This window comes from Dromaius novaehollandiae, chromosome 3, assembly GCF_036370855.1.
Source record: "Dromaius novaehollandiae isolate bDroNov1 chromosome 3, bDroNov1.hap1, whole genome shotgun sequence".
Classification (NCBI taxonomy): domain Eukaryota; kingdom Metazoa; phylum Chordata; class Aves; order Casuariiformes; family Dromaiidae; genus Dromaius; species Dromaius novaehollandiae.
This window is the reverse complement of record NC_088100.1, coordinates 102,582,058-102,600,908: the sequence shown is the minus strand read 5'-3', so window position 1 is coordinate 102,600,908 and position 18,851 is coordinate 102,582,058. Positions and strand designations below refer to the sequence as shown.

General features: G+C 41.1%; 1 protein-coding gene across 7 annotated transcripts in view; it reads right to left on the bottom strand.

The window, feature by feature from the left end:
* HHAT (hedgehog acyltransferase) overlaps positions 1–18,851 on the bottom strand; it is a 192,876-nt gene continuing 174,025 nt past the window's right edge. For 6 of the 7 annotated variants that reach the window (XM_064509628.1, XM_064509635.1, XM_064509630.1 and 3 more), the window contains one exon: positions 1–2,394. In XM_064509628.1, the coding sequence (XP_064365698.1) occupies positions 2,303–2,394 (92 nt within the window). In that variant the 3' untranslated portion in view covers positions 1–2,302. Of the gene's footprint in view, positions 2,395–5,784; positions 5,873–18,851 lie in introns of all 7 variants that reach the window. The other variant, XM_064509633.1, reaches the window with a different exon arrangement.

Here is an 18,851-nt window from a genome sequence, read left to right as displayed (position 1 = left end):
TTCTCAAGCCAACACTAAGTTTGAGCTTTATTTTTTTAGAAACAGAAAAGGATACAAAACTGTGGAAGATGTGTAAAGCACTGGAAAAAAAATACATATAAAAAAAACAATTAGAAAGAAGCATAATCTAGTTGACCTTCAAGGTCATTTCCACATTGAGTGGGAAGTTTTGCATGCATATAAATTGATATCTATCTAATCACTTTGTAGCCAGTTGTTTCATATAATAATGGTAATCAATAAGACTGAAGAACAGACTCATGACTTTTTACTCCAATGCTAATTCTATTTAATTACAAAGTTTGAGTCAAGTTTCAGGGAATTCTTGCCCTTAGCTCAGTTCTGCTCCAGAAGGAAGGTCAATGTCAGATGCTGGTAGAAAAGTCACAGGCTGAGAGCAGTACACTTTGCGATTGAGAGGATCCCTGTAAGTCAATCAATCAGGAGAGCCATGTCTCTGGCCAGGTCACATGCCTGGTAAGTCTGACTTTCAACAGGCCACTGTTCAACCTAGGAATGGCTTCCCAGGGAAATCACTGCACTCTCATGGGGGGAGCCCTCCCCTAAATGTGAAGGACTGGAGGGGCTGCCTTGCAGCAGCAAGCAATGGGCTTAGTCTCTGGAGGGAGCTACCAGTGTTTCAGAGGTAGAAAGCTGAAGTTTCTGCCCTTACTTCTTCATAAACAAATGAAGAGAAAAAGGAAGGTGTCATAGTTTTGATCAGCAGAGACATCAGAAATGCAAGGACTAAGCTGAAGTCTACCTTGGGGACTGAATTGCTTGTTAAAGGGTTTATTTCAATCGAACTCTTCTGAAGCTGCAGTAGTGATGGCTGGGACAACGCTAACTGCTCCTCCCAACAGGCTGAAACGGCTGCAAAGGCACCAGAACAAGTTTTGACAGAAGTTGCTCTGCTTTGGGTTCAGGAAGAGGCTGCCAGCAGAAGCCTCCTCTAGGGCTGGTGACCTTTTGCTGTGCCTAATGGAAAGTCTAGACCATGTGACTAAAGGTTCCCCAGGCTGCTCTTTGATATCTGTTCAAAAAGGAACATCTGCTCGATGCTTGGGGGAACGATCCTTGTGCCAGACCCGAGCAGGCTCTCCTTTTCCTTCAGAAAATGGCGTGTGCAAGAGCACTCTCACAGCTTTGATGCTTGCAATCAGACAGGCAGAATTTCTCCCAGCTCTGGGCAACCCTGCGTTTTGGCAGAGATGCTGTTGTAACAGGTCTGGTTGTGGGCAAAGGGCATGCAGCTCTGGCTAGTTTGGTGCTACTGTAATGGAGGTTTCTGTTCTTTTTGAAGCTCTTAAAAAATGCCACTCCTACTACATCTTTAATATTGCGGGAGCTGATTGCCTGGACACCAGAGAATGAAGCAAACTAAATAGATTTACCATTCAGACAGACCTGGAATATCTCCTTTTGTAGCAGAAAAGAATAGGATGCAGACTGAACAATTCCCTTGAAGATGGGATTCACCCCCCATAACAGAGGTAATGTTACATGCTTTAGCGCTAATACAAGTCAGAGAGCACTAAAAGCCCAAGGAACTGTAAGGTCATATTTGATTAATACGAAAAGCTGGTCCTTAAGAAAAGACTGCCCTCCATGCTCCCTCAAAAAAAAAGAAAAAAATCCTGAAACTAGCAAAGGAAATTGTTTAAATGAGGAATTTTAAATGAAGAAATTCAAAAGAAAAAGCAGACTTTGCTACAGTAAGTAGAAAAAAAATGGTTTAAGGCTGAAAAATTGCAGTCAGTGAGAACAGCAGAAATATTCTAGCTTAAACCAGAAAGCAATCAAAAAGGAATGATGAGCATCCTGCCCTTCATGGAATAAAATGAGTGGAGGGTATAACCTGGTGTGTCCCTGGACAGAAGCTGAAAGAGTTTGTGATTATTGATTTGTGCAATGTAGGAGAAGAAAAGTTTTCTTTAATGTGTCAAAATAGGCAGCAAAACATTGGAAGGAAAAAAACAGTCTTCAAGGTACGTGAAAAACCTATTCTGAGATGCATATTCTCAATTAAACATAGTTACTATTTTATAAATATAACATAATTCAAAATGCTTCATATTTTCTCCCTGTCCCCTGCCATAGCCCATCAATGTTTCTGGTTTAATTGCTGAATTTGCAATCCAGAATCAATTAAATAAGCTTATAGTTTTAACACAGTGATCATATATTTGGTTTGTTTGGCACATTCTTCTGCAGATGGGCAGTATATCCAGTGTAGAGAAGCCATTAACCTGTGAACTGTCTTAAAAATCATCATTCATCACACCAAACCTCTGTGTCATCCTCAATTCACCACGTACGTACGCTCCCATTCAATTCCAACGTGAGAGTAGCAGTACAGGAATCCAAGAACAGAGAGTGTTGCCCATGGCCAGCCTAAAAATAGAAAGACAGACAATCCTAGTCAGAATAATTAATTAGTGCTGCAAGTAGAAATAGTCTCTTGGGATGAAAAACTTATGATGCTTCCAATTACTTTTATTACCAGTTCAGTATTATAAGTAGAGCCAACCCACAACATTCGAAAAGGGAAATCAGAGGTGGCCGACCTGTTAGAGACCTAGTTTTACAGGGAACTGGATCAGGTTCATTTCTGCTCAGTACCTCAAAACGATACTTACTGATGTAAAGACATCTATTTTAATCCTCTCCTTTGTGGCTGGTCTGTCTATCAAACAGATCCCTGATTGAACCCTGACATTCAAAGCTGGCTGTGGTGCTTCCCAGGCACAAAGGGATGTATGGCCATTATGTGAGTTATTAAAAATCAGAACAAATCTTCACCAGTTACCTGTTCTGCAAAAAAGACCAAGGAAACCTCTGGTTAAAGCTGTTTTGGATATCCTGCAGCTGGGTGTAAAACTGATGTACATATTCTATGTGGGGGTGCAGAATAGGCAGTCCTCTTTGCCTGAGGTGGTTTTTCTTTTTTCTTTTCTTCTTATTTTTTTTAACTAAAAAAGAATACTCCCACTCCACTAATATATTCAATTTTTGGCAGGGAAATGACATGTTTTGCCACTATTTCCAATTCTTTTTCACGAAAGTCACTTGAACTTTTAACAGCTAAAGCAGTAGCAGGGGATTGATAAGCCAAGATAAAGGTCTACCACTTTCCAGTGGCGATGTAGATCACTTAAAAAAAAAAATGCACATTTGTAGACTTCCAAATAGCATAAATGAATTTTCTTTTCTTGATACCTTTTGTGGCACCTCTGTTCCCTCCTTTCTCCCATCTTAGACTTTATGGCCCCATAGGTTGAAAGCCCTGATATTAGGTCTCTCTAAGTTTTTTGGAGGGGAGGAAGACAGGGCGTGTGTGTTTCTGTTGTTGAAATAAGCGTTTTGGTTTCTCTGTGGGAGGCTCCAGTGCAAGAGCCTGCTGTCCTCTAAGCAGGAGCAGCTGCTCTTGCAAGAAGGGCTTTAGTGCTCCCTTCAGGAGAGAACTGTGGGCTCAAGGAGAAGGACGGAGTGAGGATGGAGACTCTCCACAACATGAGATCCAGGAAGCGCTCTTTCTGAAGGTACGTTTACAAGGGATTGTGCAGGCTGGCTTTGTCCAGGCTTCACGCCAGTTCCAGCCTGGAAGCTATTTAATTGTGCTAATATCTAGCTGAGCCTTAGCTTAATAGCCTGCCCCACAGCAGGGCTCGCTGGCTGGGGCTCTGGTCTGCACTTATGGGGCTCGTACGTGCCGTGACCCCCTCCTCCGGGCTCTGAGAGCCCAGGCAATGTAATACTTGACCCTGGAACAGAGCCAGAAAGGGTTATCTTTTTCTCCCGCAAAGAGCTGTGTGTTTCACGAATCTCTAATTGTTTCATCCTTGATTTCTGGGGAAATACACGGTCTTAGAACAGGAATGATTTTCATTGAGCCATTTTACAACTATTACCCAATTTTCTTCAAAACAGCCTAAAGCAAAATTGTATCTTTTGCTTAACCATTTGTTTCACAAACCAAGTATCTCCAAAGGGTTTTTTAAACATGAAAATAGTGGGGGGGGGGGGTTGTTTTTGTGTTTTGTTTTTTTCCCTCTTCAGTGAAATTAGGCTACTGCAGACTGGGGTGAGTAGGTTTCATCTTCAGTAGTAAGATAAAGCCTAGCTGTGCTTTGTCTCTCATAAGATTTTACATAAAAATACATCAATAGCTGTAATAAAAGCATACCTTTTTCCAGTGGCAATATTCTGGTGCATTATTCTTTATATAGACAGAGCTAGAAAGTTCAAGATGGACAGATTCCAGAAGTGTTTACTTTTATTTTTAAGGGTTCTTTTGGAAATCTTGCTAGATACTGATTTGGCAGTTGTAAATACTTTGAAGATCTGGTACACAGAAAATGAGTCAACGCTAGCCTTTGATATGGCCTGATCCTTGTCCCAAGCCACTGCTGCACATCGTATATAGGAGATCTTGGCAGAACACCTAGGTATACAGTGGAAATCTGCTCTACATTTCTCTAGGCTTATGATAAAATTCCACCTCCATGCCCATGACACGTGTTTCATGGGTAACCACGCACTGTATCAGGTCTGTAGTAATCCTCTTAGACTCAGGGAGTTTCTCTATACAGCAAGAGGTGCCAGGGACTGCATTCAGCAGATTATCTCCTCCTGATCTAATTAAGCTGAAGAAACAGTGGGGAGAAAAAGTGACAAACTATGGGAGAGGAGAAAAAGAGGAATTTTTTGTTTAATCTTGCGGCAGCAGTTCTAGGTAGAGCTGCCGGGGTCCTGGTGTGCTGGCTGCGCTGCGTGGGCAGGAGGCAGCAGTGTCAGAGCTGCGGGCGCCTCGGCTTCGCTGGCCCTTTCTTGCCCTGCTTTGAAGCACAGGCGTTGCTGCTGGGGTGGGGAAATGCATACGATACTTCCACTGTGAATAAGCAGACCCAACATCTCCTGTTGTGCTTCTGCTCAGGCCCAGGCCATCCCAGGTTAACACCATTCCACTCAATGCAGATTTGCACGAGTGTGTCTGCACCTGAAAAGCAGCCCAAAGACAGCCTGAAGCAAGCAGGGGATCTTTAAACTGTTTTCACTTGTCTATGCAATTTTATGTACTGACTGGATATGAAATAAACTTCTTGGGAAGACTAAAAACCTTGGTTTCCAAGAAGAGGCCTGCCAAGAGGGTAACATTGTAGGGAAGGACATATCCAGCAACATTAACCCAGCAAGGACATTATTTCAAATTCTGTCTAGTGTTTTCTTATGCACATGCCCTGTGTATCATACCTCTGCGTAGCCTCTATAATCAAACAGCAGCATGAGCTGCTCTTTCACAAGGTAAGTTCACAGGTACCTTGACCTTGCTTAAACAGTCTGTCCTTGTAAACCCAAACAACCCAAAGACACTTGGATCTCTAGCTCCCAGGAATGGCACGCTTTGCCCTTTTGCCCAGAGCACGAGTTGCCTTTCTCCCATGGGCCTTCTCAGCTCCCTCATCCTGAGCTTACCCCCAGGTGCAATTCAAAGGGCTCTGCCTTCTGATGGCCCCCCAGCATCCTCTTACCACCCTAAAGCACTATATCTTCATAGAGAAAAATGTCATCCACTTTGTGACCTTTTCCCAACTCCATTCAGGAGTGTACATATGTACATTCTAGATCACTATTGCTCTGTAAAATGATATACATAAAATGTATTTTAAAAACAATGTTACCGAGGTTGTCAAATCAAGCACACAGCTGTTAGGAAATGACTGAGTAGCTGTTAGGAAAGGACTGAGTTAACTTTGCCTTTTCAAATACAAATCGCATACCAACCTAAATCTTATGATTTGTTGACTGACTTCTGTAATTTGATTTTAGACTTGAATGCCAAGTTTCAGGAGACGACTCAGATTTTCATCATCTGTTTTGTGGAAAGATGAAGTAGTATTAATTAACATATGCTATTTATAAATCCAGGAACAAATTCATATGCTATTTGCAAATCCAAAAATATCTGTAAGCTTTACCTGCACAAATTTCTTTTAAGATGGTTGGATTTCCCTTGTTATAGAGGAGCACTAGGTGCAAAATATGTATGGAATCACAACCAAATTCTCTAATTATGCAGGTACAGTGCTCCACAAAAGTAAAAAATCTTTGGGAAGAGACCAAGAGGACTATGTATTCTGTGGAGAGGAACAGCAGTGCTTTAGCTGTCTGTAATGATGTATCACACAACTGACTCCCTAAGAAGTCCCCAGTCCAAACCGTGCAGGAAACATTGCTCTGTTGCACACAGCTGCTGTATTGTTCAGTATTCTTGCTGGTTTAACTCCCCCATCTTGGGTGTTACCAGTCTGTTTACATACTCAACTCTCAGCATCACGAATAGGAGGCTTGCTTTCATCACATGGTCATGACAGAATTAATACAAACTAATGCCAACTGCAACAGCTTTCAGAGCTGCTCCCTTTGAACTTCCGATCTCCTCTTCAAAAGTGCTTTTGAACACTTCGCAAGCATGTCTAAAAAGGTCACATTTCTGGCACATTCTGGATATTGAACTGAAGGGAGCAGAATAAAACCAAGCTTTCAAGCAGCAGTTTGGCTCACGGCTCTCAAATATTCTCATTACCTCACTTCAAATCATCTGAAACAACATTTAATTTTTGTATCCATAACAAAACCCCTTCATATTTCCTCATCACGACATCATCAAAACACTGGGAAATGGCACTTTGTACACTCCAACCTGCAAGATTTAAGAGCAAGGGACAGTAGTTGCATGTTGCATTTTTAAAAACTGCCTCAGAAACTTTAGAGCCTGAATCGGATTTTCAAATGTGACTTGGGCACAGTCCTCAAAAGTGTTTAAGCACAGAATGGTTGTGAAGTTGATAGAAGTCAGAAGAAGTCTTCTCTCTCTGAAAAGCTTGACTTTGGAAGCTTGCATCTTACTGTGATTTTGATTTGTAAGTACCTAAGTTGCTGTGAGACCTAGCATTTGGGAAAATTGATCCTTAAACAAAGCTTCACATGTGACAAGATACTGAAGCAGCTACCCTGTAAAGCAGAATTAAGGAGAGACAAGCGTGGGGAGGAGGAGGAACAGGTAGAATAAAAAGCTAAAGCAAACCAGCACTGGAGGCCAAGACCTCTCGTACCTACAATTACAAGCATCTGGACAAGTTTAGTATCACTGCCACATTTTTTTAGGAAAAAAAAACACACACACACACACACACACACACACACACACACACACACACATTCAAAACTAAAGATCAATTCAAATAAACCTATTATCTAGCCCAACATTTGAAACAGAGGATAAACTATAGATTTTTTTTTCCCCCAGTGACTATTATTTGTCACTTCTGGGTGGACTGATGCTGACCATTACAGCAGGACATGTCCAACAGGACACATTACAAACACTGTGCCCTCTAATAGCTGATTACAATGTTTGGAGATTTGGAAGAGGAAACTCTACACATTTTCAACTGTGTTACTTATTCAACAGGTAGATGTGGGACTAAATGATACAAAGCACATTAGAAGTGATCTAATTGGCTTATACAAAATTTCACATACAAAATACAAGCTCTGCCCCATCTCCATCGATCTCTATATGTTACACTTGAGTTGAACAGAGTTGGTAGTGATCTAAACCTGATTTAAAGAATTTCACCTCAATTTATCCTCCCACTACTCTGCAAGCTCTATACAACCTAGAGAATTTGATTAAAAATGCAGTTTCTCATCAGCCTGTATTTTTTCCAGCAGTGCTATTGCAAGACTTCTGCTGCATGCATCAGATGCTGGAGCAAAGGCTTTGGTCAGGGAAGCAGTTCTTGTATTATCTAAATTCTTCCCAATCTCCTGAGTTGGGGCTCAGTTTTTTTATGCTCCATGGTTCAGGATAAGCCCTTAAAAATATGGGAGCATGCACTACAGTACTAGTAGTGGCCGTAGAGCAGTTCCTCTTCAGAGCCAGCAGAATTTTTGATACATGCAATCTTTGCCTAAAAGTTAACTAATGATCCCGGCTTCTGCGTTTTCAGTGGAGAATAGAAGATGCTACTGCTTCTTAATACTCAAGTGTTTGAATTTGACCATGGTGCTTTTTTTTTAAATGGCTAATGTAGGCATTACTGTCTGTAAGCAGTGTGCTGTGTGGATTCGTCCTTCCCTCTTTGGAGGCAGAATCTCACTTAATGACACCCAATGGCGACACTAGCCGCTCTAGATGCCTGACTATTTCCCATGTATACATTACATAATGTGAGAGGGGAATGCTGGTAACTTTGCTATATAGTTCTTGATTTTTTTTGTGGTATTATCTGAGCTTAATTCTGCCTTAAGAATTTTTACATCTAAATGTTGTAAAAAGCATAAAAGACTCATAGAGGCTATGTCTTCTGCTTCACGTTTTACAGTAAAGCGTCACAGTCTACAATTTTTTCCAACAGAGCTAGTAAGTGGAAAAAGTCTGAGACTTCAGGCAGCAGTCCTGGTCTCACACATATCAAGTTGACTCTGCAGTAATCCAGCTAAAAACAAAAGAACTATATTGGTGGAAATGCTGAATGTGAATCAACAGTAAAGACGACATTAAAACTGTCGAGCAGAAACTTTCTGCCGCCGGTGATAATAGGAAGAGAAAGGAAGATGAAACAGTTTTAGTTTCCAGATTAAGAAGGGGCAAATCTATAAATCAGAACCAACCTTCCTTCTCCTCCCAGGCCTTTAGTTGAGAGTTCACAGCTAATGTGAAATCAAAGCACAATAAATACAAAAATCTCACTATCTTGGGGGGATGGGGGTTGCTTGTTTTTAGAACAGAGCGAGCAGGAAGCAAGGCAAAAGAGCTGCCCCTTCCAAGTAAGGGATCTAGGTTGGCATGCATAAAGACAGCATTATGCTTATGACTAAAAGGCTACTCAAATATTCCTAGTATAATCTCTTTAAATATGGTGTGAACAATTGGAGGAAGCCAACATTTGCAAAGATTTTAGGGCATTTTCTACTTGTAATTATTTGCTGATAATGTTATAGATACAAATCAAAATACCAGAGCAAAGAGCCTCCTTTCATTACATTTACTTGGTGAAATATCAGAATAAAAAGCTAAATCCACAGAAAAACATAAGCGGCCCAAAGGCACCAATAAGGCACAGCTGGGAGCGTTGCTGCCCAGTGGAACCCGTAGCCCCGAGTTGCGTATCTAGCATCCATCTTTGTAACCAAGCAGAGAGATTCCCATTACACATACGGAAAGACGTGCTGGGCAGAAGAGTGAGTTCATGTCCTCTCTTCTAGAGCTTGAATTTCATGGAGATATCTGTATCTATCTAATTGGGGTTCTCCTTTCTTGGCATTAGGCTTCTATGTCTGCCTTTTCTCACACACCAAAAATCCTTCTCCAACCCTTGAGCCCTGGTGCTAAGGAACTCTTTAGAAATCAAGGCTATGACCTCTCAAAAACAGAGAATTTGAACCAAGATTTCAGATATCAGTTACTGCAACCAAATGTTTGTGTAAAAAGGTAAAGTACTATAATTTATTTCCCCAGCCGTGACTCCTGACCAAGGTTCCCTAGAATGGTCATGACTATAAAATGCCCAAATGACCATAAAATAATTAGTTTTTTAAATACGACGCACTACTTAAGAATTAACTATTCATTCCTCCCCTTCTTACTTATAGCACTCCTTCAGCTACAATTTTCTCTTGTCATCCTCAAAAACAGGTATGTTTCCAGACTGTTTCAGCAATGCTATGGTGCTGCCTTGTCCCTCGCAGCATTAAGAATATGAAAAGGACAGACAGTGTGACAAATTTAATAACTACTTATAACAAACTACTCTAGTGGTTCAACTACTAGTCAACTAGCAACTAGCAACTACTAAACAACTGGAAATTATCACAGAGCTTTTGTACCTGAAATTCTCTGTGTAACAAAAATTACCTTACCTGTTGCAACATGAAGCTCTAACAGAAGGGCTGAGAGCACACCATGGTTTACAGGGACGCTGCATTTGGGATAATTGCTATATCAATGTAAAGCTAGCACTACAGCTAAGGGCACCGAAGCACTTAATCACATAGAAACTAAGGACTGAATCACTTAACAGAAATCCAAACATCTTGAGAGGTGGAAGTGCACAGATAAGATAACCAAACAATCTTACAATCTCGTATCAAGGCATAACAAACAATTTAGGACTAAGGCGTTTTTAATGCTTCTGGCCTCAGATTGCGTGAGTTACTCCTCTTCTGCTCCTGTCTTGTTTCTGCAGTGTCACCAAAGGGCGAGAAAAGCACCGGTGCTACAGTTAACACACGCAACCGTGAAAGAAGAGAGACGGCTAACGGCAATAATGAGCCGACAGGAATTGCTGACACCGACCAATCTCTGATACGCAAGCGACAGATCACATGAAATACAATTGTTGCATACGAGTTATCTTTAGAAAAAGGGTCATATACGATTGGATTACTTTTTGATAACCCAGTTGTTTTGCTTGTTAGCTGTAGAGCTAACCTGACCCTGCTTCAATCCATAGCAATTATATATAAATATTATCAGTAAAACAGATGAATTGCAGGTGGCTGGTGTGTAATTCATTCAATTCATTTTAATTGTTTGAAAAAAAAAATCTGTGTCAGTCCACCATCAAGACCATTTGAAACACAGAAAAAAAACTGACAAACTTAAAATTACTTAAAAGATATCAATATTCAATTAACTTTAAGTTCATAATTAGAAGATTGACTTGTATATTCTCAGAAAATACGTTTTGGAGTTGAAGACTACATCTAGTGAGTTTAGGAAGGAATGTCTGAATGCCTGCTTTCAGCGTGAACTGGAAGAAGTGCCCTCTGTGGCACTGCACACGGTGCCCCTACAGTATCTGAAAATTCAGGTCTACCTATGTGAGTTGCATAAGCTTGAGTTATATCTTAGGCAAAGTCTAAAAAGCCATTTATCACATATATCAGAAAAATCAGACCAGCAATACACAGTAGCCATGTCAGCATGCAGAATCTGAGCCAATGCTGCCAACTGCAGTGAGCTTTTTCCGAGTCCAGCTCTGATTTCCTGGGATCTGGGCTGAGGCCAATATGTATCCATCCAAGGGTAGGACTTTTGAAGACCATGAATGTGAGCTAGTTATGTACCACTTTGGTAACCAAGATCAAAAAGATTCTGCCAGCCTGATTCCCTTCAGCTGTACATTGAGGATGATGACATTTCCTTGCCTTTGTAACCTGCTCAGAGAAATGCAAATACAGTGCTTTAAATGTTCTTACTATACCCTAGCTAGTCTCCTTTCTTTCCTGTTTTAAGAAAACGTGCCAAACAGCTGCTGAATGGCACTGTGCAGAGTGGCTCTGCACACTACGTTACAAGCCTGCCCTTAAGATAGTTGTTGCACTGGTGGAACAAAGGATATGGAAGAAAAATCCTGTGACTGTTAAAATAACTTCTTAAAAAAAAACAAAAAAACAAAAAACCCACCCGTATTTCTTTCAGTGATGTCTTTAGCAGCATATTCCATTTTTTAGAAGACCCACAATCACCAGCTCCTTTATATTACATCAAAATGCAAAACAGTATTACTACTCCATGCTAAAAAGTTAATGCCAATATTCAAATTGTCTTATATAACACAGTGCAGCTTACTGCAATAAGATGTAATCTTTCCTTATGCTTGCTTGGCGCAGCAAAATCAGCAAGGAATATTATCTTCTACCTGGCTATTAGCCCTCTGTCCCACCTCTGCTCCTCCATTCAGTGTAATAACACAATTAAAAACCACTGCTGCAAGTGTTTAACAAGACTGCTGATAGCACTAATATACACATCCTGCTCAGAACTGACACAAGTTTAACACCTGCCCTAAGGAAATAAGTGACCCATTTATATACATCAACTCCATAGTGTTCAACTAATTTCTTGGCTCTTTGTCCAGGTGTGTGACGAAGTGACACTTCAGTGGTTCATTTGTCTCTGCCACTTGACAGCCTTGATCTTGTTTGCTGTTGCTGTAAAGCAGGAACAGATTAATTGAAGTCAGCTGTCCAGCTCCAGAGTAAGCAAAATTAGATCAGCCCCGAGGGGCAGCAAAGGGTAGATTTGCTTGCCCTGCCTTGTCACTGCGGACTTGTCCTTGGCTGACCTGGTTGCCATCGCTGGACCCGTGCTGCTCTCCTTGGTGGGGCTGAGGCCACGGTGCTGCCTGCCCTGCTGCCCACCCGCCTCCCTGTCCCCCGTGGAGAAGCCCTGACGGCAGAGGTGAGGCCTCAGTCCCCAACTGCAATGGGATTTCTCCTAGGACTAATTTCACATCTCAGGGGAGAGAAATGTAATCAGAGCTGGCTATGAAGCAGTCATTTCCATTAGTAAACAGGAGCACAAAGGAAGAAACGAGAACAAATTTCCATATGTACAGTCCCTTCTAAACAATTATTTCTATAAACCTCTTCACAGTGTCGGGCTTCCTTTCTCTACGAGATCAGCAGCACAACCAGATTAATTAATTAATTTAGGCAACATCATACCAGCTCAGCGGATCCAGTATAACAGAGCTGGATCTTATTTGTTTTATTTCAAAGATCACAGTTCACGCGCAATGGTGTGACCACACAGAGTAGTCATATCAAATATAATTTGAGGCTAATTAGTAAATTCCGTATCTCAAGTGGACCCAGAATAAATTAAAACAACTTTGTTTACAACCAGTACATATCAAAACACCACTTTCTCATTTCCCTTTTTTGAAGCTGTAACACCAAGATGAAAAAAGACATGAATGGAAAAGAGAATATTGTGGTTACAAGGGCTGTCAGGGCATGCATAAAGCCTGCGCTACAGCAGAATGGATCTCTGAGTTTACTGAGCAATGTAAAGCCTGGCAGTAAAGATGCTCAGTTGCTTGTCATGAGAGGGACCGTGCACTTGGAAGAATAAGACACAAGGAACAGCTGTAGAGGTGATCCGTCAAAAGTCCTATTTGTCTGTAAACGGCCTTCCTAATCTCTCCTTTAGGGTCAATAAAGGACTCAATGACTAATCAGAGAACTCTCCTAACACGGCTAACCATTTTTTTTTAGCATGGCAAGAGAAATGTGAAAATGAAGTATTTCAAAAACTGAGGTGAACAAAGTACCTTATGAGTTTTGATCTGCTTATATAGGTGTGGTAAGATGGCAGAAAGAAAGATAGCCATGAAAAACAAGCTATTCAAGAGCTACCTATGATCACTTAATGGCTGGGGTAAAAAGGTACATGGGGTTAATTTGACTGGAGTGGCTTCATTTTTAGAATCGCCAAAGCTAGAGGTGGACAACCTTGATATGCTGGTGAAAGCACATTGCCAAATGAAGATGTTAAAGTGACTATCATTCAGACTCATTAGTCAGAGAATATACAAAAGACTGTCAAAAGCAGGAGTAATACTGCCTTCAGAAGGAAAATATCCTATTTCAGCAGGGTAAGCCAAAAATCCCTCCCTCAGCTTCCCCCAACAAATCGCAGAGATTAGTGCTAATTTCTTTGGTAATAATTAGGATACTTAATAGAAAGGAAAGAGGGTTCCTCTTCTCCCCCCTTTATTGCCAGTTGGATCTTCTATTAGTAGTTCTGTTACTACTAAAAATGAATTCATCATGCTGAACTATATAGTTTGGATGCTGTAGAGGAGCTTCTCAAAATTTATGCACAGTCACTTAATGCAGCTAATTTTTGTCCAGGAGAACAAACATTTAAAGAGAAGAGTATCTTTTTATTTTATTGGTTCTTTATTCCATTTGGAAATCTAAATGCACAATCTATTTCACCAGCTGCCATACATCACCCTACTCTTTTCTTTCCAAAAACCTTCTGAATGAATACTGGCACACCCCGTACAGATTTCAAACGTCCTGCTTTTAAGATCAAATTTACTGACACACGCATCAGCATCCTTCATGCCTGCTCACACTGTGTGCATTGCAGGGGCCAAAGCCACTCACATGACTCTCTATTCCCGCTTTGGAGAAGTATTTTGAATTGGGATTTGGCTCAGGGTTCACTTTACTGCAGAACCCAAAGATAGCTATGGATAAAAGACCTTCGTCTGTCCTTCAGTGTTTCAGTGAGTACTGGACTCAAGTGAAGTGCTCAGCTGCAGTCAAAGTTTGCTGTGACAAAGAAGCCTGATTAAATAAGAGAAATTTATCATTTGGCAGAATCCTTCAGCCATTCATAAAAGGAAAAGTCAAACACAGTACTTAATACTTTGATCAGAAACTCTGCTTAAGTCTTTGACTTACATCCTTGGTGACCTTTAAGTTGCATTTGAATATATTTCAATTACTGAGGCAGAAGAATTTTCCTGGCAGATGGACCAAGGCAATTACCAATATACTATCATCTTTATCTTCCACTTTGTGGGAGTCCCTGTATCCTCTGTGGCTTTAGAACGACATGAGAGCGCTTAATTTGTTTTAAACCCAAACCTGAACTGCAACAGATGTTATAATGAGAAGCCGGGGCAAGTCTCCATTTTGATTTGCTATTGGAACTATGGAAATGCAATAGAGAAGGGACAGAGAAAGAAGGAAGCAGAAGGGCGACCAGAATGGATATTCACTACTCTTGACAAGACTGAAAAAATTAAGACTGAAGGGTTAAAGTGAACCTCCAGTCGTGAGGAAGAAATATCAAAGGTAGACAGATAACTGAATGAGGGGATCGGTAAAATAAAAGATGGTCTAGGAAGCATGGTCAAACTCACAGATTTGAACAAATTCTCTCTTCACTGGGAAAGAAAGCAGAAGACGCATGCTCACCCCACCAACACACGTCTATCAGCCCAGTAAGCAAATAGCGAAAGAACGGGCGCTGCACACTGCATTTAACAACAAACGGTCTCAGTCAAGTATGTTGTGAGAGCAGTAAAACATTCAAGTTTTCTTGTTATCCAATACCTGTCTTCTAGAAAGGAAAGTGCTCGGTAAGAATGCCTTTTAAAGACTCTTTGGTGATTATTTGTAGTCTCCAGAGTGAAAACAACCCCACAAACACCCACAGCTCCTAAGCCAATGCCAACTTCAGCGCAGGCCTGACACCGAGGGTCCCTTGCCAAAGAAATGAGCAGTTTATAAAGACAACTGCTACTGCACTGGGGTGGCCTTTACTTCGTAAAAATGAGCTCCGGTCTTCTGAGCCTTCTTTCAGAGCTAACTGATGATGCCATTTTTTTTTTTAGAGTAAAGCTTTAAGTTAGCATACAGCAGAGAGCTGCAGGCTTGGTCCAATTTGACCAGTAGCTTAATTGTAGCTGTATTTAAATCTTACTGACACAGAGAAAGTTTATTTCCTTCCCTCTTAGAAATACATTGAGATTTAATCTTATATCTCAATCAAACTTAACAGAACATTAAATATAAATGCCGTCAGTAGCCAACTCCTTTAATGAAGGCAGCAGTACATAAAGCTGAACTGAATTATTAATGAAATTACTCTTGTGGAACTCATATGATGCAAGAAACCCCTTGCAAAAAGTGTGCTATGTAAATGCTAACGTTTTCTAACAAACTAACCGCTATCTTTGATTTAGGAGGAATCTAATCAGACTATACATTAATTTTGAATCATTTAAAAATTGTCATGTAAATAATTTGTTCCATCTTTCCAAGCCAGCACAAATTTGGCAAAACGCCACATGTAATGCAAGATTCTTGATGTAATTTACTTCAGTGACTAAAAAGCTCATAAAATGTGTGTCCTTGGTTAAGTACAGTACTTTCATAGTGTCAGTTTCAAGAGAATTGATGGCTCAGCAGTAACTATAGTAACAAATATGGGAAGGTTACTACAGGCATGCCTTTTAAGTTGTTTTATACACTACTGTAAGTGAAATGATAGATACTTTATGTAAAACTAATGCAGCTGTTATTATAGAAAGTGTGAAGTGTAATCAGGACAAAAAATAATCTTATTTTTCAAAATCATACTGAAGACTCAGCATTTTGCGGTGACATCTGTGTGTGTGGTGGTTTCCCTCTCTGCGGGTTTTTGTTTTTGCCAGAAGTTTGTCAGAGGTTAGTAACATAGTAGTCCCTGCACTCTTGTTGACTCTGGTGTGGCAACGATATCCATTGCATTTGCTGTAATAATTATATAGGACCAGATTCCTAATGGGAAACAGATGCTTGGCCCTGGGAGCCCCTGCTGGCATTCAGACTGGAGCTCCCAGCGCTGGATCAGGCCCCTGCCTCCACTGGAAGCTGCTCCATGATTCAATTAGAGACTCACTGGGCAAAAATCCAGGAGTTCCTGTATCCTTGTGGCTTGTGCACTCCTCTGGAGCAGAAGGGAAGAGACAGGTCCCCTCCCTGCTCCACAGACGCCCTTTAGTTTCTGTCCAACCTGAAGTAAAGAGACTTCCCAGTATGGCCCAACAGGCAGAAATGAAACCAAACACATCCTACAGATACTTCCAGCTTGCCCTTACTGTTCACCAGGAGGCATCCGAAGGCAGCTGTTCCAGCAGTGCCGAGGACATCCCACTACCCCATTTCCTCTAAGGAGCATCCAGTAAAGCTGAGGGCAGATTTTCTCATGTGCTGTGCAAGGCCTGACACAGTATACGGTGGTACTGTCATGCCAACATGACCTGCAAAACAGGCTGTTTCAACCCAAACTAGAAACAGGATCCTACTGCTGTGAAGGCTGGACCAACCTAGATTATCACCTTCTTACAGGCAAAGATGGGGAGGAGAAAGTATAGGAGTCTAGAAAGACTACAGCATTAATGAAGAAGCCCAACATATTAAGATGGATAATCTTGGAAGGAAAAGGGGGGATGGGATGGAAAAAACTATTTCCTTTCCCATGATACATTTTGCCATTTCCTCCAGGATGCCAGATCAGCTAAATGCTGGCTGAACTTTCACCAGCAATAATGTTACTTAGAAAAGCACAAGATAAAACTTGTGTATTTGACTTTAATGCAAGAGCCAGCTTTGCTGAGAGACAGGATGACAGTGCTTATTGTAATGTAAAGGTGTGCTTGTTAAATGATTTTTTAAACAAGGGCTTGGCCTTTCTAAACTGGCAAAGGTAGAATAAAATGAGACATGCGTAATTCATGAAAACACCTCCTATGTACAATACAGTGGATTTTTCATGCGCTGTCAACTGAAGCCTCTACTTTGAGCTCAAGCAGCACACAAACCAATGCACTGGAAGCATCTTCTCATACTCCTGCATTCCTAGTTAGAGATCACTTCTGACTCTTCCCTCTGTGCCACTGAGCTCACAAACCCCCAGAGAACTGTGTCTAAGCGGGGCTATGAAAAAAATCATCCCCCAGGGAGGAATGAATGCTGAACTGCTAACACCAGTCATTAGAGCCAAGATCTATTCCCAGCTCTGCTACTGACTTGCTACTTTTCTCTATGCCATTGTTTCTTTATTTGTAAAACAATCACAATCACAAAATTCTTTAAATCCTTGCATCAAAAAAACAAAACAAGACTGCAAAAGGATTCACTGGTCTATTGCCATGTTTCACAAACCACTGCAATGTTAGAGTTGGCCAAAGCAGATTCAAATGGCATTAGCAGAAGGCACTCCTCTCTCTTCAGGACTGGTGATTAGAAATGAGGAAAGGTGTTTTGGGGCTGTCAGCAAGGGCATTTTTGAACAACTTCTTCCTACATGTTGCTAGTGCAACACTAGTTTTACTGCAATAGCTAGGTGTGATTTTAACTTTTTTTTATTTAATAAATGACATCATGATGCAAAATTTGCATCTTATCAAAAAGCTTAGCTCATACAGTGATGTGGATAGAGCTTCATGACAGCTGACACTGTCTTTCAATGTGAGACTCTCTGGAAAGGATGCCTGAGAAACGACAGGATGACTTTGCTGCTGATAGGAAACGCCTTTAAACTTGGATGCTATGTTAGGTTCTGGGACTTTACTATTCAGCAGTAAAGCTGCAAGATAATAGCAAATGGCCTAGCAAACCTATATGTACCTTAAAACTAAACTGGACACATCAGTGCTACAGCAAGGTCCAATTCCTGTTCTGCATAGTTTTGCCAGGAGAAGTTACAAGAGTATTCTTACCATTAATGTTGTTTCAACCACAGGAAAGAGTTTTACCAAACCGGTACACGGCATGGATTTCTCTGAGATGCCCTGCTGGTACAGTCTATGGGTACTCTGGTACTTGCAGTGGTGCCCTCTGCATAGGTATGGCCCCAAGTGTAATAACTGAGACTACAGAGCAAGGCACCAACTAGACAGAATTCCCTTTGTAGTTTTTCCCTCTTTGAAATGTGTTCCCCCAAAGAAATCCCAGCTAACACCAAATGCTCCTTAGGAAGGTGTTATTCCTGAAACATTTGGCATTTGAGATTACCTGCATCCCTCAAGGCTAGCCTCTCCTAAACACAGTGGGCCAGAGCTTAATTACTGTGGCTCTCATCTAACCACAGCTAGCCTTTGCCCCTTTCACCAAGAGGGAGCTGTTAGTAATTTTCCCCCAGGAAATACAGCTCATTATAAGCTTCTGTCAAGTATAAAATAGGTTTTGGCTCCTTTAGATTTTTTTTGCTGCTTCCAGCATGACACAGAATAGAAGGCAATGTGCATTGAAGTGTTTATGTGATAAAAGGCACTACTGCCACTACACACACTGAAACAGCTCAGCAGCTGAAAACAGCCACTTCCTGCAGTGAACTCATGTGGCAAAACTTGGATGAATTTTTGGAATTGGGCAACAGATCTTCAGGCCAGTACACAAGAGCAATTATACAAAATCCAGGCTGTATAAAATTCAGCAAGCAGCTTTCTGAAATTAGCTTTTTGTGAGATGGTCTCACTGACTGCAGAAGA